The sequence below is a fragment of the Lampetra planeri genome, chromosome 11 (assembly GCF_965212315.1).
Source record: "Lampetra planeri chromosome 11, kcLamPlan1.2.h2, whole genome shotgun sequence".
Classification (NCBI taxonomy): Eukaryota; Metazoa; Chordata; class Hyperoartia; order Petromyzontiformes; family Petromyzontidae; genus Lampetra; species Lampetra planeri.
Window position 1 is genome coordinate 15,562,899 of NC_136117.1, and position 23,180 is coordinate 15,586,078.

The 23,180-nt window shown below is 53.9% G+C and overlaps 1 protein-coding gene across 6 annotated transcripts in view; it reads left to right on the forward strand.

Annotated features, from left to right (window-relative positions):
- The first annotated feature begins 6,596 nt into the window (after nt 1-6,596).
- LOC144721407 (voltage-dependent L-type calcium channel subunit alpha-1D-like) overlaps nt 6,597-23,180 on the forward strand; it is a 192,132-nt gene continuing 175,548 nt past the window's right edge. For 4 of the 6 annotated variants that reach the window (XM_078599002.1, XM_078599004.1, XM_078599005.1 and 1 more), the window contains exons 1-3: nt 6,597-7,717; nt 11,391-11,889; nt 21,570-21,675. In XM_078599002.1, the coding sequence (XP_078455128.1) occupies nt 7,690-7,717; nt 11,391-11,889; nt 21,570-21,675 (633 nt within the window). In that variant the 5' untranslated portion in view covers nt 6,597-7,689. Of the gene's footprint in view, nt 7,718-11,390; nt 11,890-21,569; nt 21,676-23,180 lie in introns of those variants that run through there. The other 2 variants (XM_078599008.1, XM_078599007.1) reach the window with 1 other exon arrangement.

Below are 23,180 nucleotides of genomic sequence, written 5' to 3' on the forward strand. Positions count from 1 at the left end.
CACGTGCTGTTACTCACGTGCTGTTACTCACGTGCTGTTACTCACGTGCTGTTACTCACGTGCTGTTACACACGTGCTGTTACACGTGCTGTTACTCACGTGCTGTTACTCACGTGCTGTTACACACGTGCTGTTACTCACGTGCTGTTACTCACGTGCTGTTACTCACGTGCTGTTACACACGTGCTGTTATACTCACGTGCTGTTACTCACGTGCTGTTATACTCACGTGCTGTTACACACGTGCTGTTACTCACGTGCTGTTACTCACGTGCTGTTACTCACGTGCTGTTACTCACGTGCTGTTACTCACGTGCTGTTACACACGTGCTGTTACTCACGTGCTGTTACACACGTGCTGTTACACACGTGCTGTTACTCACGTGCTGTTACTCACGTGCTGTTACACACGTGCTGTTACACACGTGCTGTTATACTCACGTGCTGTTACACACGTGCTGTTATACTCACGTGCTGTTACTCACGTGCTGTTACACACGTGCTGTTACACACGTGCTGTTATACTCACGTGCTGTTACTCACGTGCTGTTACTCACGTGCTGTTACACACGTGCTGTTACACACGTGCTGTTATACTCACGTGCTGTTACACACGTGCTGTTACACGTGCTGTTACACACGTGCTGTTACTCACGTGCTGTTACTCACGTGCTGTTACACACGTGCTGTTACACACGTGCTGTTACTCACGTGCTGTTACTCACGTGCTGTTACACACGTGCTGTTACACACGTGCTGTTACTCACGTGCTGTTACACACGTGCTGTTACTCACGTGCTGTTACTCACGTGCTGTTACACACGTGCTGTTACTCACGTGCTGTTACTCACGTGCTGTTACTCACGTGCTGTTATACTCACGTTCTGTTACTCACGTGCTGTTATACTCACGTGCTGTTACACACGTGCTGTTACTCACGTGCTGTTACTCACGTGCTGTTACTCACGTGCTGTTATACTCACGTTCTGTTACTCACGTGCTGTTACACACGTGCTGTTATACTCACGTGCTGTTACACACGTGCTGTTACTCACGTGCTGTTACTCACGTGCTGTTACTCACGTGCTGTTATACTCACGTGCTGTTACACACGTGCTGTTACACACGTGCTGTTACTCACGTGCTGTTACTCACGTGCTGTTACTCACGTGCTGTTACACTCACGTGCTGTTACACACGTGCTGTTACACACGTGCTGTTACTCACGTGCTGTTACTCACGTGCTGTTACTCACGTGCTGTTATACTCACGTGCTGTTACTCACGTGCTGTTACTCACGTGCTGTTACTCACGTGCTGTTACTCACGTGCTGTTACACTCACGTGCTGTTACTCACGTGCTGTTACTCACGTGCTGTTACTCACGTGCTGTTATACTCACGTGCTGTTACACACGTGCTGTTATACTCACGTGCTGTTATACTCACGTGCTGTTACTCACGTGCTGTTACTCACGTGCTGTTACTCACGTGCCTGTGGGCAGCCACGGTGGCGAGGAGATGTTAACTACCTCGCCTGGCAAGCAGGAGGGCCGTCGGCTCGATCCCGACCCTGACGCCTGCTCGATATTTCGAGTTTGCGTGTCTCTCCACCCGTGGTCCCATGCATTTTTCTCCGGGTCCTTCGGTTTTTCCCTCCCCATTTATAAACATGCGTTTACAGGATTTGGCTGCGATACATTCCACATGATAAGCCACTTCTTTGAGCTATCATTTGTGGCCAGGCCACTTCTGAAAAAGAGCTCTATAGCTCAGTAGGCACTACCTGGTAACATCATAAGTTGTCGTGTTTGTAGAACAAGATAGGCCACACGAACAGCACTCGGTAAAGCTTCTTCGCGATTGGCTCTGCGGCCTCCCGGAGCAGCACAGGCAGTGCTTGCTCTGCCTGTCGCAGCGTCAGGCGAGTGTGTGAGTGTGTGTGATTATTCTAGGTGTACCAGGACAAAGATCACACTTCTATATTCACAGCCATGCCATTGGTCAATCCACTGCTGGACGAAGGCTTTCTTCCCAGGCTGGCAGTTTAGTTCATTTTGTGTAACCAGGTGATCATTCAAGAGACCAGGATAGACTCTCATTAGGCACCTCCTGTAGAAATACGAGCAAAGACAACCCAATATAACCATGGCCTACACACGCAGAACAACCAGAGTGAAAATACTGCACAAACATGAATCAATACCGGTAATGGGGTTTCTTGACCATACTTCACCAAGACGGTAATTTCAAATTGGTTGAGGGGGCTGCGCACAGGATCGGGTCGGATATCACTTGCCACTGATGTTGGTCGTGGCCGGGAATGGAACTCGGGTCGCCACGCAGTTGCGCTAACCACTGTGCCACGACTCCACCCACCGCCCACACGCTCACGAACCCAAAGACAAACCCCTCGCATATTCAACCTTCCAGAGCCGACAGGAACGTTCTGTTTGCGAGTGCCCATTAAGGCCGGAATGGCGCACGAGCAGTTTGACGTGGCGTGGCCAGGACCACTCGCGGCGAGCCGCCTTTGTATCTCCCCGTACAAACACGTGGGCGTGTAAACACGTGGGCGTGTGCAGCAGCGGGTGGCGGGGTACAAGGGGGAGGAGGATGGATACCCAGCAGTTGCCATGGTTACATCCCGAGATGCGCATCCTCGAATCGGGCGCGGTGGCTCCCAGAGGAGACGCGGGACTGTGTCCCCGTGTCTCTGTGTCCCCGTGTCTCTGTGTCCCCGTGTCTCTGTGTCCCCGTGTCTCCGTGTCTCCGTGACACGCTTGCACCTAGCCTGGTGCAAGCGTGTCACCGTCACTTAGTGGGAAATGGAGGCTGTCGTTTCGTATCTGAGTGTATATATGTGGCTGTGTGGATACATCGGCAACTGGGGAGACAAAGGCGGCCGGGCATGGTTCTAACCAGACGTGTTTGAGTTCGTGAGCAAATCAGAAATCCAGGGTGGACTGAGAGAGGGGGGGGGGGATCTCGTTGCATTCACTCACCCCCACCCCATCCCCGCCCCTGCACCACACTTCACCACCGCCCACGTGACCACCATACTTCACCACCACCCACGTGGCCACCACCACCACCACACACGTGACCACCACCACCATACTTCACCACCACCCACGTGACCACCACTACCATACTTCACCACCACCCACGTGACCACCACCACCATACTTCACCACCACCACACTTGACCACCGCCCACTTTCATTATCGCTCGTGCCCCGTGCTGTGTGTGTGTGTTGTGTTTGTTTCGCAAGTCGTATTGTTGCCAGGATGCGATTTCTGCTTTTGAAACGTCATCAGGCGGCTGTGGAGGGGGCGCTCCGCCTATCGCCGTCTGCCAATCGAGCAATTCCCCCCATCGTTTGTTTTCTACGGAACGAGACCCCCAGCCGCCAGAGCGAGCCCATCGCGGCCTGGCGAAGCCGGCCACACACATACACAACTACCATCACAATCACTACACAAAACCTTCCCACGCACCCTCATCAACTCAAAGATCACCCGCATAGCCTTTGAACAGACTGTTGGAACAAGTGCTGTTAGCGAGCACCTATCAATCACCCGCTCACACACATACACTCAGACTACAAAGACAAAGATCCCCCTTAAATACATTTGACAGATGACACAAAAAAATAGAAAGATCCCCCGTATAGCGTTAAGAGACTGTCGGGGCAAGTGTTCTTAGCGAGCACGGCACACGACGGGGTGGCTGGCCTAGTAGTGATATTTGTACGCACCGCACCGGGTACTCATTCGAGGCCGAGTCTGCTTCGGGGAGGCCCAGGAACGGTTTAGATAATCGTCGCCGGTGTTGTGCCGTGAGCGGGAATCGAGCGCAGCACGCTTACCGCTACACTACCGCTCTATGAAACACACAAACACATACACACAACAACCGCCATTCGCCACTAAGTGGCGATGACGTCACCACGACTGTTGTGCCAGGCCAAGTGCACCTTGAGGCCACGTGAAGTGTCGAACGCCCGCTGGCAGGTCACGGGGCAGACCCAGGTGCCACGGGTCGACTGACTGAGATGACCGAGATGACTGGCTGATGCACTACCTGTGCCCCCTGCTGTGCCAACTTGCTGTGCTTTAGCCACCCGGCCGCCGCTCGTTGTTGTGAGCGTCGCTCCTCCGCCCTCCGTTGTTGTTGGAGGGCGACTGCCTCCAACTGCCCAGTAGCGTCCTTCACGAGCCTCCTCCACAGAGGCCGATCTTGACACCGCTGGTACCAGTCATCAGCAAGTCCACTCAGCTCCACGTCCTCCTGTGCCACATCACTCCATCTCTCCTCTAGCCCGTGCCGCGCCCGTTTAGCCCCCTCGATCCGGCCGAACAAAAGCTGTTTAGGCATGCGGTGGCTGGGCATGCGGGCTATATGATCCAGCCAACGCAGCCTTGCCTGCCGGAGGAGCTCACCGATGGGATCATGGGACTTTGTCCAGATCTTTCAAGGATTTGTGAGCTCCTTACACAATCCAGCCTGGTTAAACCCAGGATGGATCGTAGGCAGGCAAGCCTAAATGTTTCCAACCGGCACATTAACACAGACACATTAACACAGGCACATTAACACAGGCACATTAACACAGACGCATTAACACAGGCACATTAACACAGACGCATTAACACAGGCACATTAACACAGACACATTAACACAGACACATTAACACAGGCACATTAACACAGACACATTAACACAGGCACATTAACACGGGCACATTAACACGGGCACATTAACACAGACGCATTAACACAGACGCATTAACACAGGCACATTAACACAGACACATTAACACAGGCACATTAACACGGGCACATTAACACAGGCACATTAACACAGACGCATTAACACAGGCACATTAACACAGACACATTAACACAGGCACATTAACACAGACGCATTAACACAGGCACATTAACACAGACACATTAACACAGACGCATTAACACGGGCACATTAACACAGACACATTAACACAGGCACATTAACACAGGCACATTAACACAGACGCATTAACACAGGCACATTAACACAGACACATTAACACAGACGCATTAACACAGGCACATTAACACAGACACATTAACACAGGCACATTAACACAGGCACATTAACACAGACGCATTAACACAGGCACATTAACACGGGCACATTAACACAGACACATTAACACAGGCACATTAACAGACACATTAACACAGGCACATTAACACAGGCACATTAACAGAGACACATTGACACGGGCACATTAACACAGGCACATTAACACAGACACATTAACACGGGCACATTAACACAGACACATTAACACAGACACATTAACACAGACACATTAACACAGGCACATTAACACAGACACATTAACACGGGCACATTAACACAGACACATTAACAGAGACACATTAACACAGACACATTAACACAGGCACATTAACACAGACACATTAACAGAGACACATTAACACAGACACATTAACAGAGACACATTACCACAGACACATTAACACAGACACATTAACAGAGACACATTAACAGAGGCACATTAACACAGACACATTAACACGGGCACATTAACACAGACACATTAACAGAGACACATTAACAGAGGCACATTAACACAGACACATTAACACAGACACATTAACACAGACACATTAACACAGACACATTAACAGACACATTAACACAGGCACATTAACACGGGCACATTAACACGGGCACATTAACAGAGACACATTAACAGAAACACATTAACACAGGCACATTAACACGGGCACATTAACACAGACACATTAACACGGGCACATTAACACAGACACATTAACACGGGCACATTAACGCAGACACATTAACAGACACATTAACACGGGCACATTAACAGACACATTAACACAGACACATTAACAGACACATTAACACGGGCACATTAACACAGGCACATTAACACAGACACATTAACACAGACACATTAACACGGACACATTAACACATGGGTGAGTCCGTGAGTCCATGCGTGGGGAGCGGTGGCGAACCCGGCGACCCAAGTTCGATTAGTGCTCACGGTCCACACCAAGTGAACATGATCTGGACCTCCTCTTGGTCGACTCAGCCTACAATGTGTGCCTGATGCGATGTGTAAGCATTGCCACAAAGGCGGCCAGGCGTGGTGCTGGCCGCCCACCCTCTTGGGTGCCGTGTTGGCCTTCACAGGTGCTCGCTAACAACACTTGCCCCAAGTCAGTTAAGGCTATACAGGAGATTTTTGCCTTTGAGCTTTTAGGTGCGTGAGTAGATACATTTCTACGGGACACATAGAGACCCATCAAGGCAGACTTGCGTGTCTTGAGTCCGTGGTGTGCGAGATACTGCCCCCCCCCGCGCCCGCAATCCTCACGCTTTCTCCTCCTTCCCTCTGGAGGAGGCGCTGATTGGCCGCGTGCGCTTGAGTGTAAGATCAGGGAGGAGGATGCTGATGTGGGTTGCCAAGCGACTAAGAGGGGGGGGGGCTGTGGGGTGCGGGGGCGGGTTGCTGGGTGACTGAGTGGGGCTCGGGAGAGTTGCCGGAGGACGCGGCCACCAGAGCCTGCAGGTGGCCAGCGCGGCCGCTGGGCGGCACAATTCGCTCGCGAGATGACAACTTCACAGCTACACAGACAGACACGCGGATTCACACAGACACGCGGATTCACACAGACACGTGGATTCACACAGAAACGGAGATGCGCAAAGACACACGCACGTAGACGCACACATGTAGGCAGTCTCACACAAACACATAACCATAGACACGCATAAAGACACGTGCAACAAAAGACGAGCACAGACACATTCACACATCACAGAAATCCACTTCCACACTCAACACGATCCTGGCTATGCGCCTCTCCCACGCGGCTTCTTCCTCGCGGCTTCGCGCTCCCTTCCACTCCTCCTCCTCCTCTCCCGCTTTTCATCCCGAAGCCTCCTGCACCTCCCCTCGCTTCCTCGCACCTCCTCCTTTCATCCCTCCCTCCCGCGCCTCCGCCTTCTCATCCTGCCCCATTCTCCTCCTACCTCCTCCTCGCCCTCCCCGTGTCCCCTCCCTCGCCTCCTCCTCCTCGTCGTCGTCGTCGCGCCTCCCTCGCGTCGCCATAGAGAACATTGCGGCTGCACTCAGCTGCTCCTCCGCTCCGGATCTTTCACTCGACCATCGGCAACTGCGAAAGAGAGAGCGAGACACACGAAGGGGCCGAGCGAGAGACAGAGAGAGGGAGGGAGTAATAGTGCGAGTGAGACGCGCACACACGCATACATACAGACATAGAGAGCCCAATGAGGAGCCGAGAGAGCGGCGACTGAGGATCTGAGAAGAGAGCGCTCTTAGCGAGAGAGAGGGAGAGACACGGAGACGAAGGAGGAGGGGTCGAGTGAGCGAGGGAGATTGCGAGAGAGGCAGCAGCGGCGACTCCTGCGAGTCTTTGGGACGAGAGCGCTCGGAAGAGAGCGAGGGACGGAGACATTCGGAGAGAGCGCGCAAGGAGAGCCGGACCCGGAGCGCAGCAGTCGAGGCGACATGGGAGGAGGAGGATGCCGCGCGTCCCGTCGCCTTGAGACGCGCCTGCACGGCCACTAGGAGCCGCAGGGCAACCCGGCGGCGAGGCGGCGCGCGTCCTGTCCGCCATGCTACTACCTGCCGAGCCGTGCCAAGGTACGTGCCAGGTGGCGTCGTCGGCGGCGGCGGCGGTGATGGGCGGGAGAAGGGGTGGGGTGAGATGCGAGATGGAGGTGCGGGTTGGTTGTAAGATTGAGATGTGGACGGGAAGGTGGCAGATTGGAGATGGGCGGTGGGAGATAGAAAGACTCGAGGACATTGGCAGCAGCAGCACTCGCACCGTGGTCGCGATGATCATCAGGAGTAGCAACCGCATCATCCAAAGATTCCCCATACAGCATCAACAGACTGTTGGGGCAAGTGCTGTTAGCGAGCACCTATGAAGGCCGATACGGCAGGGCACTCCACCACCACCACCACATACAGCAGCATAGCCAACAGTAACTTCATCATCGTACATCATCATCACCACCAACATTACCACCATCATCATCATCATCACCAACATTACCATCATCATCATCACCAACATTACCATCATCATCATCATCACCACCAACATTACCGTCATCATGAGCCACCCACTGCTGCATATATAATCACCATCACCATTACCATCTTCATAATCGCATCACGCCCCCGTGCGCTAATGAGTCGTAATTCGGCGCATTCGCCACACGGTGTAGGGCGCCCGGTCTGGGTGATTAGTATGCGCGTCGTGTCGAGGCGACTCGACGGGACTCACGTGGAGTCGTAGAGACTCTGATGTTAGAGGCGGGAGTAGGATGGGCAGAGTGGCGTGGAGCGAAAATTGCCTTCCCATTCATCCCCTGGCATTGCAGCAGTTGCAGCAGCAGCAGCTGCAGCAGCAGTCCCAATTGCAGTTGTCACAGCAGCGGCAATGGTAGAATGAGCAACAGCAGTCTCATAGTAGCAGCAAGTGTAACTGCAACAAGATAATCAATAGCAGAAGCGATAGTAGCAGGTGCAGCAGCAGCATGGTGATTATCGGTAGCAGACGCATCAGGATGCTAATAATAGCATCAGCAGTAAGCGCATTGTAGCAGTTGCAGCAATATCAGCAAGCGCAGTACCAGTAGGAGCAGCATCATGTTAGGCTAATAATAGTAGGAGTAAGAGCGTCATAATCATCATTATAAGATAATAAAAATAGTAGGAATAACAGCGTCATAATCATCATTATGAGCAGTAACAGCATGAGCAGAAAGCCGTAGCAACAGCAGCCAGCAACACCGTCATCAATAGCAGCAGCAACAGTCGCAGTACTAGCAACAGCAAACTACATATTACTCAGTAACACTGTCCTAAAAATAAACTATTGGCGACGTTTCGAGCAATAGCCCTTCTGCAGAGCGCATAACTAGGGCAGTGACGAATGTGTTTATTTTTGTTGTTATTAGTGCTAGTACACTATTGCCAACGATTGCGAAGTATCAATGGCATCAGCAGCAGCAACATTGACAGCAAGCATAGCAATTGCATTCATCAATGTCATCCTCAGCAGCAGAATCATCATCAGCAGGCGCATCATCAGCAGCATTACCACCATCATCATCAGCAGCATTACCACCATCGTCATCAGCAGCAGCAGCAGCATCACCATCATCATTAGCAGCAGCATCATCACCACAAGAATCATCCCCACAAGCATCATCGCCACTATCATCATCATCAGCATCGTCACCGTCATCAGCAGCGTCACGAGCCGCTGCTCCTCCTCTCTCAGAGCCGCGGAACTCGCGCGGGGCCCTCGCGGACTGCGAGGGCCGCGTCGTCACACGAACCCCCATCACGGGTCACGTGGGGCGGGACGGTGGCGCAGGGCCTCGCGACCAAAGCAACCTGGGTTCGATTCCCTGACTCGGGCGCCTCTCTGTGTGGAGTTTGCATGCTCACCCCCTGCTCTGCATGCCTCTCATCAAATAGCTAAACCCACACACACAGTGGAACTGGCTTTGGCCAAACAGCTCAATGCTGAAACCGTACAACAAATCACTCACTTGGGCTTACACGCAGCAGCGTCGCTCCGTTCTGCGAAAACCTGACAGGACCCAATGAGGCTTTGCTGGGTAAACAAGCGGGAGAATATTAATACATCCCATAGCACCGACATCAGACATCATATCCTCTATAATACCTGCAAGGCTGCGGCTAGCATTCACGTGCGAGCTTACCCCAGTCCATTTAGTGGCGAATTAATTTGTGAACAGTCGGGGCGAGAAGGATGCAGGATATATTAATGTATTCAGGAGAGCCATCACCGAGTCTCAAGACTTTCATTCAGGAGGGTTCTGCTACACTGAGATGTTTGGCCATGAGTTCCAGTTTAATTTACGACAGATTATTTGTGACGACGCAGCGTCGACAGTGGTTGGCCTATGGAGAGACTCGCCCCTCCTCTCGTCCATAGGAATGTGGAATTTCCACCTCTGGCTCAGAGCTGTAAGCAGGCGATGAGCAACGATACCTCGATATTCATTTGAGTCGTAAATCACTCTGAATGTTGAGCGATGCGTCAGCACAAAAATAACAGGAACTAAACACAGACTCGCATTATCTGTGTGCTATGAAGAAGGGTCAATGCCCGAAACGTCACGGAGGTGTGACGGTTGTGTTGAGTTTAAATCTCGAGCGTTTGGCTTGGTCTGGGAGAACCGGAGAGAAACGCAACACTCACAACTCTGCACAGATCGACTCATCCCAGTGACAGATCCAGTTCACCGACTCGTCTGTGGACTGAACCTGTTGCTGCTGCTGCAACCCCCTGGCCATCTCACAGCCGCGTGCCTATAACGCTGGGTCATGCACTCGTCGCCTCTTAGCCAAGCGCCAAGGCGGATTGAGAGGGAGATTGAGGGGGTGGGGGGGTCGTTGAGAGAAGGGGGGGGTACTGAGGAGGTCACCGTTTTCAGAATCAACTTCTAGTTTAGAGAGTTAGAAATCAGTCATCGTCTTCCAATGGAGTCTTATCAGTGAATGTGCTCTGATTTAAACTTGCCCGGATATTCCACCTGCCGCGCCCGGAGATAGAACCTAACTTGGCGGCGTCTACATAGCCGAGCCCAGTGCGATATTGAACCATCTGACACATGACCCAGCTGACACCCAGCACAGCGGACGATTGAGCCACGACCTCAATGACTGATGCCTTCCCCTCTCTCGATTGCCCTGGGCATTGCTGTAACCGCTTCGCCGGGGTGCTGCTACCAGGCGGTTACCGCCCGGTCGGCGATCTTAGCTCGCCCCTGCCACGGGAGGAGCGCCCCCGCTCTCTTCTCGCCGCCGCTGCCGCTGCTGCCGCATTCGGTGCGAACAGCAGAGGGGCTCGCAACGTTACTAACAGGAGCGCCACCGCGACCACCGTTATCATCGTCACCACCACCACCATCGTCATCACCACCACCTCCATCGTCATCACCACCTCCATCGTCATCACCACCTCCATCGTCATCACCACCACCATCGTCATCACCACCACCACCATCGTCATCACCACCACCACAATCATCGTCACCACCACCATCGTCATCGCACTCGTCTGCAAAGCGGACGCTGTGCGCGGCAGCGTTTGTGATTCGAGGCGGCGCCTCTGTCCCCAACCTCCTCGCTCCGCGCTCTCAGCCAAATCCACGCTCCCACCCCCCACCGATCAACCAACATCACCCAACATCATCACCCATCACCACCACCATCCTCACCACCACCACCACCACCCTCACCCTCCTCTGCCTCCGTCTTCCTCCACCAGGCGGGCCGAGCTATGCCAGCGAGCGCGCCTCCCCGGCCCCCGCCTCCTCCTCCTCGTCCGTGCCGGTCGGGCCCCCCCCGCCACGCGCCGGGGCACTGTCGTGGGAGGCGGCCATCCAAGCTGCCCGCCTCGCCCAGGCAATGAGCTCGATACCGGGCACGGGCGCGCAGCACGGAGGCGGAGGCGGACGCGCACTCGGCGCCGGAGCGCACGGAGCGCACGGGGCGGGCGCCGTCACCGCCGCGACGCTGCCGGCGACGTCCGCGGGGCCGCGCGCTCCACCCGGGACGCCGCGGGTCGGCGCGGCCGTCGTCGGGGTCGCCGCGGCCGCCGGGGCCCCGGCGGCGGGGGGGCTCGGGGCGCAGAGGAAGCGCCACCAATACGCCAAGGGGAAGAAGCAGTGCGGGTCTACGGGCGCCGTGCGGCCCGCGAGGGCTCTGCTCTGCCTCTCGCTGCAGAACCCGCTGCGCAGAGCCTGCATCGGCATCGTGGAGTGGAAGTATCCTCGTTCCGTGCCCGCACGCGGCAGCGCGCCGGTGAAGAAGGGTCGTGTCGCGGACGATGCGATGCCGCGCGCTGCGTGTTACGGGCGGTGCATCCGTGCAATCTCGTGCCGCCGTCGTCGTCGTGCAAGCGGCGCTTCGTTCATTGAGGCGGGAGGGGGATGTGTGCCCTGAGTGCTGCTGTGTGCAGGGGGCTCGTGCAGTGGTGATGTCGACTGCGATCGAGTGGAGTGGTGACGTGCTGCTGTGGTGCTGCTGCGCCGTGTGTTGTTGTGGGCGCTGTGCGGGGTGGTCGTGTGATGGATGGTGGTTACGGGTGATGTGATGTGGAGTGACGCATGCTTGCCCTGTCCGCCTGGGATATTGCGTGTGATGGGTGCTGTGATGTTTGGGGTTGTGGATTGTAGTGGTGCGATGTGGAGTGTGATGTCACGTGTGGTGCCGTGCTTCGTTGTGGTGGTGTGATGTGTTGATGTAGATGGTGGTGATGTGTGGGCCCTGTGTGGTGGTGACGCGTTGGCATCTGCTATGATAGTGATGTGCGGTATGATGCTAGATCGTGCGTTGTGTAGATGTGTGGTGATGTGTGGGTATTATGTAAGACCTTGTGTTGTGGTGACGCGTGGTATGCAGTGTGCTCTGTGATATGGGGAGTGTTGCTGTGCTGGGTTACATGATGCCCACGGGGGGGAATCCATTGCCGTGTGTGGGGGGTGTGCCGTGTGTGGGGGTTGTTCCGTGTATGTGGGGGTTGTGCTGTGTGTGTGTGGGGGGTGTGCTGTGTGTGTGTGGGGGGGTTGTGCTGTGTGTGTGTGCTGTGTGTGTGTGGGGGGGGTTGTTCCGTGTGTGTGGGGGTTGTGCTGTGTGTGTGTGTGCTGTGTGTGTGCCGTGTGTGTGGGGGTTGTGCTGTGTGTGTGTGTGTTGTGTGTGTGCTGTGTGTGTGTGGGGGGGTTGTTCCGTGTGTGTGGGGGTTGTGCTGTGTGTGTGTGTTGTGTGTGTGCTGTGTGTGTGTGGGGGGGTTGTTCCGTGTGTGTGGGGGTTGTTCCGTGTGTGGGGGGTGTTCCGTGTGTGTGGGGGTTGTTCCGTGTGCTGTGTTTGGGGGTTGTGCTGTGTGTGTGTGGGTGTTGTGTGGGGGTGTTGTGCTGTGTGTGGGGGTGTTGTGCTGTGTGTGGGGGGGTTGTTCCGTGTGTGGGGGGGTTGTTCCGTGTGTGTGGGGGTTGTGCTGTGTGTGTGGGGGTGTGCCGTGTGTGTGTGGGGGTTGTTCCATGTGTGGGGGGTGTGCCGTGTGTGTGGGGGTTGTTCCGTGTGTGTGGGGGGTGTGTGGGGGGGGTTGTGCCGTGTGTGTGTGGGGGTGTGCCGTGTGTGGGGGGGTTGTGCTGTGTGTGTGGGGGGTGTGCCGTGTGTGTGTGGGGGTGTGCCGTGTGTGTGTGGGGGTTGTGCTGTGTGTGTGGGGGGTGTGCCGTGTGTGTGTGTGGGGGTTGTGCTGTGTGTGTGGGGGTTGTCCCATGTGTGGGGGGTGTGCCGTGTGTGTGGGGGGTGTGCCGTGTGTGAGGGTGTTGTGTGGGGGGGGTGTGCCGTGTGTGTGTGGGGGTGTGCCGTGTGTGTGGGGGGTGTGCCGTGTGTGTGGGGGTTGTTCCGTGTGTGTGGGGGGTGTGCCGTGTGTGTGGGGGGTGTGCCGTGTGTGTGGGGGTTGTTCCGTGTGTGTGGGGGGTGTGCCGTGTGTGTGGGAGTTGTTCCGTGTGTGTGGGTTTTGTGTGGGGGGGGGTTGTGCTGTGTGTGTGGGGGTTGTTCCGTGTGTGTGGGGGTTGTGCCGTGCTGTGTGTGTGGGGGAGCGGTAGTGTAGTGGTTAGCGATCCGCGCTACGAATCCAGCGACCTGACTTTTATTCCCGCTCACGGCCAACACCAGTAACGATAATTATCTGAACCGGTCCTATGCCTTTCCTAGGTCGACTCAGCCTCAAATGAGAACTTGGTGGGGTGTGTAAACATCAAAACTAGGAGACAAAGGCGGCCGGGCGAGGTGCTGGCCACCCACCTCCTCTTGTGCCGTGCCGGCCTTCATAGGTGTTCGCTAACGGCACTTCTCGTACAGCCTGTTCCGGCTATATGGGGGAACTTTGTCTTTGTGTGTGTGGGTGTCTATTGTGCTGTGTGTGTGTTGTATTGGTTGGGTTGTTGATCGGGGTGTGCAAGGGGCTGGTAACCCATCCACTCGGTACTAATTTATACCAGTAGCGACACGGTGCAAACACCCATTTAAGTTTAGGTCACCAAATGCCCCCTCCCTCAGGTCCCCATGAGTGATGGGGCAGTTGTGGAGAGAGTGGAGAAGTTTCCGTACTTGGGCAATGTGCTTATGACCAGCTCCGGTTGGGCAGCCGAGGTCTCACTCCGAATCAGTCGAGCGGCATTATCTTTTCATCAGCTGTGTAACGCTGTGTGGAAGCTGTCTGGCCTGTCGCTCCGTACAAAGCTCCGGGTCTTCTCGGCCACAATCATACCATCATTTCTCTATGCTTTCGAAACGTGGAGCCCTCTAAAGGAACATCTGCACCAGTTTTAAACATTCAGGCTAGCCTACATATGACGTGGTACAGAAGGATGTGGAGCCGATTGGACTTGCCGATGACTGGTACCAGCAGTGGCAAGGTTGGCCTCTGTCGAGGATGTTCGAAAAGGGCGTTGCTGGGGAGTTGGAGGCAGTCGCCCTGCAGCAACAATGGAAGGCAGATGAGTGACGATCACAACAACGAGCGGAGTGCCAGGTGGCTAAAACGCAGAAAGTTGGCACAATGGGGAGCACAGTTGGTGCATCTCCCAGTCATCTCACTCAGTCAACCTATGACACCTGGGTCTGTTCGATGACCTCCTGCCAGTAAGCGGTCGACACTTCACGTGGCCTCCAAGTGTTGGTGTTGTTGGCTCGGTGGTTGGGTAGTGTATGCAGAGGCTCGTTCTGTGGTTGTTGTTCGTGTGGTTGATGTCTGTGAGTGATTCGGATGAGTGTGTGGTTTAGTGGTGTGTGTGGTATCTTAAAGTAATTCTCTCGGGAACAAATACTAGTTGATGTGACACACACACACACACAGTCATATATAGACACAATCATATGTACACACACGCAATCATATGTACACATACATAAGGTCATATGTACACACACAATTAAATGTACACATGCACTTATATGTACACACACAATCATATGTACACACACTCATATGTACACGTGCTCATGTACACATACAATAAGCGCCATTCGCCACTAAGTGCCGGTGACGTCCCCACGACGCTTGTGCCAGGCTATGTGCACGTTGAGGCCACGTGAAGTGTCGAACGCCCGCTGGCAGGAGGTTAAAGGGCAGACCCAGGTCCCACAGGTCGACTGACTGAGATGAGTGACTGATGCACCACCTGTGTCCCCTACTGTGCCAACTTACGGTGCTTTAGCCACCTGGCGCTCCGCTCGTTGTTGTGAGCATCGCTCCTCCGCCCTCCGTTGTTGTTGGAGGGCGACTGCCTCCATCTGCCCAGTAGCGTCCTCCACGAGCCTCCTCCACAGAGGCTGATCTTGACACCGCTGGTACCAGTCATCGACAAGTCCACTCAGCTCCACGTCCTCCTGTGCCACATCACTCCATCTCTTCTCTAGCCCATGCCGCGCCCGTTTAGCCCCCTCGATCCGGCCACATACATATCCACTCATATGTACACACACACACTCATATGTACACACACACAATCATATGTACACACACACATATGTACACACACACACACTCATATGTACACACACACATATGTACACACACACTCATGTACACACACACATGTACACACACATGTACACACACACATGTACACACACATGTACACACACACACACATGTACACACACACACATGTACACACACACACATGTACACACATACATATGTACACACACACATGTACACACACATACATATGTACACACACACATACACATGTACACACACATGTGCACACACATATGTACACATACATATGTACACATACATATGCACACACACATGTACATACATACATACACACACACACATGTACACACACACATGTACACACACTACACATGTATACACTACACTCCATAGCGTCTCGTGCACATCACGAGGCGCTATGGACGGGAGCCGGTCCGAGTGACAGGGGGTTTTTGGCAGAGGGGAGTGAAAGTGAGGGGTCCATTTAGAGGGGGTCCACAGGGGTCCAGGAGGGAGGGGGGAGAGGGGGGACCAGAGATAGACACAGTTAGAGACGGAGAGAGACGGAGAGAGATACAGAGATAGACACAGTGAGAGACTGAGAGAGACGGAGAGCGACACAGTGAGAGACGGAGAGAGATGGAGAGAGAGATGGAGAGTGATGGAGGGAGATGGATTGCGGTAATGAACGATTGAGAGAGCCGGGCACAGGGAGAATGAGAGAGAGAGAGAGAGGAATATGGATTTCTCGTTATTTAAATACAGTTGCTGAGCACAAGCCCAAGGCATCCAGTGGCCAGCAACAAACAGCACTGTCAAAGTTGTAACAAAATACGAGTTAACGTGAGCCTTACATTGAACAAGCGGGGGGAAATAGACGATCGGAGGGAATCCCAAAGTGGAGCAGTGCCACACAATCAGCAGAAACTGTTGTGACCTGCGGTGTGGTGAGTGGGTGAGTGTGTTGTTGTGAGCTGCAGTGTGGTGAGTGGGTGAGTGAGTGTTGTTGTGACCTGCAGTGTGGTGAGTGGGTGAGTGTTGTTGTGACCTGCAGTGTGGTGAGTGGGTGAGTGTTGTTGTGACCTGCAGTGTGGTGAGTGGGTGGGTGTGTTGTTGTGACCTGCAGTGTGGTGAGTGAGTGTTGTTGTGACCTGCAGTGTGGCGAGTGGGTGTGTGTGTTATTGTGACCTGCAGTGTGGTGAGTGGGTGAGTGTTGTTGTGACCTGCAGTGTGGTGAGTGTGTTGTTGTGACCTGCAGTGCGGTGAGTGGGTGGGTGTGTTGTTGTGACCTGCAGTGTGGTGAGTGAGTGAGTGTTGTTGTGACCTGCAGTGTGGTGAGTGGGTGAGTGTGTTGTTGTGACCTGCGGTGTGGAGAGTGGGTGAGTGTGTTGTTGTGACCTGCGGTGTGGAGAGTGGGTGAGTGTGTTGCTGTGACCTGCAGTGTGGTGAGTGGGGGGTGAGTGTGTTGTTGTGACCTGTAGTGTGGTGGTTGAACACATTGTGGTGAGTGGGGGGTGAGTGTGTTTTAGTTGGCCTGATGGGACTTAGTCCTTAACAATTGGCAGAGACCAAGTCTATTATAATGTGTGTCTAGTCCTTTAATCACGATCGCTGGCATTGGTCGCTGAGCGGCAGGGTGGAGCAGTGGTAACATTGGTGCCTCACAGTGAGAAGGCTCTGGGTTCGAATCCCGATTTTGGCACATTATCTTTGTGGAGTTTGTGGGTTTCCTCGGGTTTTATGGTTTCCCAATGCTGGACATCGACAGGCAGATTTGAATTCCGCAGATTGCAACATTGCCTCCCACTGTGTCTCGGTGAGGGTTTTTTGGGTTACCAGGCGTAGTGATGGTAGTCTATACACGTGGTGGTTGTGGTGGTTGTGGTGGTTGTGGTGGTTGTGGTGGTTGTGGTGGTGGTGGTTGTGGTGGTGGTTGTGGTGGTGGTTGTGGTGGTGTTTGTGGTTGTGGTGGTGGTTGTGGTGGTGGTGGTTGTGGTGGTGTTTGTGGTGGTGTTTGTGGTGGTGGTTGTGGTGGTGGTTGTGGTGGTGGTTGTGGTGGTGGTTGTGGTGGTGTTTGTGGTGGCAGAAGTAGCCACCCTTCTGAATGGTTGGCTGAGGTGCCATCTGTGGAAGAAGTGCTGGACAGAAATGATCTCCCAAGGGAGGTGCTGAGGGAGGGTGGCATCTGTGTGCAGACTGCCCTACATTAATTACATTATCACAACTGTCTGGACCACAGGACCGGTTCCACAGGATTGGAAGGATATCCTGGTGGTCCCCCCTATAGTTGTTACAGACTGTAACAGCTACAGGGGCATCTCTCTTCTCATTGTGCTGGGAAAGGTCCTGGCAAGGATTATTCAATATCACCTTGCCAGGCACGCTCAGGAGACACTTGCTGAGAAGAGGCTTGCGGGAGCCCCCATGTGGTTTCAGACCAGGGTGGTCCTGCAAGGGTGCCATATTCTCCATCTGCTACAGCAGAGGTGTAGGGAATTCCAACAATACCTACATCTCTGCTTTATTGAGCTGGTCAAGGCCTATGATACCATCAACAGGCCAGGGCTGTGGGCAGTTCTTCGTGCTTTCGGAGTCCCTGACCCTCTGCTCACAATCATTAAGGGCCTTCATGATGGTGGGCAGGACCGGGTAATACTATGTGGCCAGGAGTCGGAGCCATTCCCTGTTCACCTTGGGGTGCGACAGGGATGTCCTCTGGCTCCCACATTATTTAACATCATCTTTGGCCATGTAGTTTGAGACATTTTCCATGGCTGTACCGGTGCAATTTCCATCTGGTACGGATACAATGGGAGGCTGATCGATGCCCAGGTGTGGTCGAGGGATGGCTCCCTATTGCTCAACCATGTTATGTATGCCGATGATCTGGTGATTGTTGCTCACTCAGAGGAGGAGTTGGAAGCGCTGCTGCTGAAAATGGAGTGTGCCACTAAGAGGTGGGGGTCTTACCATCAGCCCAACCAAAACTAAGCACCTGACTGGGTATTTTGTGCCACCACACACTCCACCCCCTCAGCTCCCCATTGGTGATGGAGCGGTTGTGGAGAGAGTGGAGAGTTTCCCATACCTGGGCAGTGTGCTTATAACCACCTCCGGTTTGACAGCAGAGGTCTCACTCCGAATCAGTCGGGTGGCATTATATTTTCATCAATGCTGTGTGGAAGCTACCTGGTCTGTCGCTCCTCATGAAGCTTCGGGTCTTCTCGGCCACAGTCATGCCCTCCCTTCTCTATGCTTGTGAAACGTGGACCCCTCTAATGGGACATCTGAGCCAGTTAGAAACATTCAGGCTGGCATGCCTACGATCCATCCTGGGTTTAACCAGGCACGATTTATGAGGAGCTCACAAATCCTTAAAAGATCTGGACACATTCCCTTCAATGAGCTCCTCCGACAGGCAAGGCTGCATATCCCAGCCACCGCATGCCCAAGCAGCTTCTGTTTGGCCGCATAGAGGGGGCTAAATGGGCACGACATGGGCTGGAGAAGAGATGGACTGATGCGGTACAGGAGGATGTGGCTGCTGAGTAGACTTGCCGATGACTGGTACCAGAGGTGTCAAGATCGGCCTCTATGGAGGAGGCTCTTGAAGGACGCTGCTACTGGGCAGTTGGAGGCAATCCGTCCTCCAGCAACAACAGAGGGCAGAGGAGCGATGCTCCCAACGAGCAGAGCGCCGGGCGGAAAGTTTGCACAGTAGGGGGTACAGCTGATGCATCTACCAGTCATCTCAGTCAGCCAACCCATGGCACCTGCTGGGTCTGTTCCGTGACCTCCTGTCAGCAGCGAGCCTTCGACACTTCACGTGGCCTCAAAGTGCACCTGGCTTGGCACAGGCGCCGTGGTGACGTCAGCATCACTTAGTGGAGAATGGCAGGTGTTGGTATTGGTGGTGTTTATGGTTGTGTTTGTGGTGGCTCTGGTTGTGGTTGTGTTTGTGGTGGTTGTGGTGGGGTTTTCGGTGGTGTTTGTGGTGGTGTTTTAGTGGTGTTTGTGGTGGTAGTTGTTGTGGTGGTGGCGCTAGTTGTTGTGGTGGTTGGTGGCGATAGTTGTTGTGGTGGTGGTACTTGGGGTGGTGGTAGTTGGGGTTGTGGTTGTGGTGGTCACATCACATATGATGGTGATGGTCATGGTTGTGATCACCAATGTTGCTCATCATGACTGGTAATAGCGATGAGTCGTGATCACGTGTGGTGGAGGTGGTGGTGTTCGTGTTGGTTGTCAAGAGCCTTGGTTTTGGTCACGGATCGTGTTGCTCGTCACCAGCGGTAAGGGTCACGAGCCGTTGTGGTTGTTTGACTTCCCTGTCATTCGGTCGCCCACCTGAGGGTGGGCCCTCTTGCGAACGCGACTCTGCTACCACCTCTCTCTCGAGCTCTCAGTGCCACAGTCTCTGTGCCATTGTCTCTGTGTCATTGTCTCCGTGTCATTGTCTCCGTGTCATTGTCTCCGTGTCATTGTCTGTGTCATGGTCTCTGTGTCATTGTCTCTGTGTCATTGTCTCTGTGTCATTGTCTCCGTGTCATTGTCTCTGTGTCATTGTCTCTGTGCCACCACTTCCGCGTGCCCGGCACAATGACGGCGCCCGGGGCAGTGATTGATTGCGACCGATCCCCGATTGCGCCACTGATGATGATGTCACGATCGGAAATTGTTGGGGCTGCCGGTGATGACGTGCGGATGACACACACACACGTGGACGCCAATGAAGGTAATGAAGAAAGACAGTGACTACTGATGATTATGATCGTGGGGGAAGCCTTCATCCAGTAGTGGATAGATAATTACATAATGATGGCAAGGCTTTCATCTAGCAGTTGACCAACATGGCTTACGATACTGATGATGACTGATGATGCAGAACCTGCATCCAGCAGTGGATAAATAGTGGCTCATAATCATGATGGTGGTGGTTGAATGATGCGAACTTATTTTGATTTATTATAATAATGGATAATAATAGTGATTAAATGATGATTATGATTATGACGATGATGATTATTGGTTGATGATTTGTAGTGCGTGATCACAGTAGTTAACGGCGAGTGAAGGATGGCGATGACGATTGATGGCAGTTGACCAGGTTGGTTATGGTTGACCACGGTGGCGGTGGTCGGATGGCCGCAGCGAGGGACGACACCGACCTTCCCGGGCCCTGTGCCCGTGCCGAGTTGAGCTCCCTCGTGTTTTTTTGCTGCTCCGCGTGCCTCTGCTAATTACCACAATTACATCGGCCTGGCTATTTCCGCAGAGCCGTGCGCTGCGATTAAATCGCTTTGAAAGGCGAAGTTCGTGCGACTCGGGGCTGTGATGGTGCACAGCTGTCGTGCCGCGTGCGTTAACCCTTCGGCTGCTGCCTGCGAACCGCCCTTCAACTCAGCGGGCAGAGTTCACGGTGGCCGGGCGCCGGTCGCTACGCTGCACGCCTCTTCTTGACGTCGTCGCTATTATTATTATTATGGCCACGCTCCATCACCGAGGGAAGCCTCCAGACTCGTTTTGAGGAAGGCCTCACCAAGTAGGCGACGTCGCTAAGTGCAATACACTTGAGCCATTTGCAGGTCATCATCTCTCAGCATTGGGATGTTTGGCCAATGCCAATTCCATTGTTTTAGCTGTGGGAGGAAACAACAGAACCCGGAGAAAACCCATGCCTAACAAGGGGAGAATACACAGGCGGCACAAAGGGACCTGAGTCTGGAACCCAACCAAGGCTCTTCTTGTTGCGGAGCAACTGTGTTTACAAAATGAGTCTACTGCTGGATGACTCCCTTGCCACTTCATGTCGGTCACGTGGGAGTTGGACCATTTTGGTTCAATTGGTTGATGCGTCGGTCGGGTCGCTTGTGATGGTTTAGATTTTTAAACTTTCTCCGATCGATGGTCACGACTCCTTGACCCGTGGCCTCGCAGACCGTTTGACATCCTCATCCTCCTCACCATCTTCGCCAACTGCCTCGCCCTCGCCGTCTATGTGCCCTTCCCCGAGGACGACTCCAACCGCAGCAACGCCAACCTGGTACGACCACCACCAACACGATCACCACCAACACGATCACCACCAACACAATCACCACAACAATCACCACGACCACCACCACGAACACAATCACCACAACAATCACCACAACCACCACCACCAACACAATCACCACAACAATCACCACGACCACCACCACCAACACGATCACCGCCAACACTACCACGAAAACGATCACCATCACGACCACCACCACGATCACCACCACCACGATCACCACCACCACAACCACCACTACGACCACCACCACGATCACTACCACCACGACAACTGCAATTGTGATGATGACAGCGATTGTGATGATGACAACGATTGTGATGATGACAACGATTGTGATGGCGATTTCTGACATCCCCATGTGGTAGGTGTAGACCTTGATGCGTGTCATGATGGACGTTGAATTTTAATTTTGGTAATTCAGATTGTAATGATGATGGTGAGTGATGACCGAACGGGCCGTGGTGATGGACATGCTGCCCACAGCGCGGCTGTCTCGTCGCCGGCTGTCTCGTCGCCGGCTGTCTCGTCGCTGCTGCGTGCTGTCCGCACGTTGCCCGTGCTCGGAAACCTCTTCCTTGCAGAGCAAGCCCAGGCCGCTTGGCGCTGTGAGGAGCGAGCGCTCACTCTACGCTGCCACGCGTCCTCGTTTGTTTTGTGCTCCCCCGGAGCGGTGACCGCGCGACACTGCCTTTGAGAAAAACACACGGGGCTGAGGAGTTCCACGGATGCCTATGCGTTGAACTTCTTTCGTACCGTACGTAGCCAACCGTGTGCGTCTGTGTGCGTGTCTGCGTGCGTGTGTTTGTATATGAGGAGTGATGTGAGGACGTAGTGTGATGTGTACGCATTGCCACTAGGGACACAAAAGCGAATGAGTGCTGGCCACCCACCCCCTCGTGTACCGACCCAGCCTCCATGAGCGCTCCTGCTCGCGAACACCACTTTCGCCAAACGTCTGCTAAGCCGAAGCAGGGCGTCTTTGCCGAGTGATCAATCAACCTGAAGCTAACAGCACACCACCGCCGCTTTTCAGAGGACGGCCCTGGAAGCTCGCACCATAAAAATACTTCTGACATGAATGCAGTTGTATTCTTATCTCGCGTACAGTACATAGACATCACTTTGACATGTCCTTCTTTGTGAGGCTGTGGGTCTCTATGTGAATCAGTGGGTCTCTATGTAAGTCACTGATAACTACCATGAGATCATAGACTCACTGTAGCGGCCCGGCTCGGCGTGTCGGAGCCGCAAGGCCTCCTGCGCATTACGTGTTGTATTTTTCATTTCCATGAATTCAGCCGACGTTCAAATCGCAACCTCCCTAGTCTCCCTCTCTCTGCATCTTCCCCCCCCCTCCGCTATTTGTGGGAGCCCTCGCTCTAAACATAGTGCGAGCATGGAGCAAAGTCACGCCCAGACCGATAGCTCATCCCAACCCCCCTCCCAGCAGTGCTGTCCATGTGGGTCTCTATGTGAATCTATGG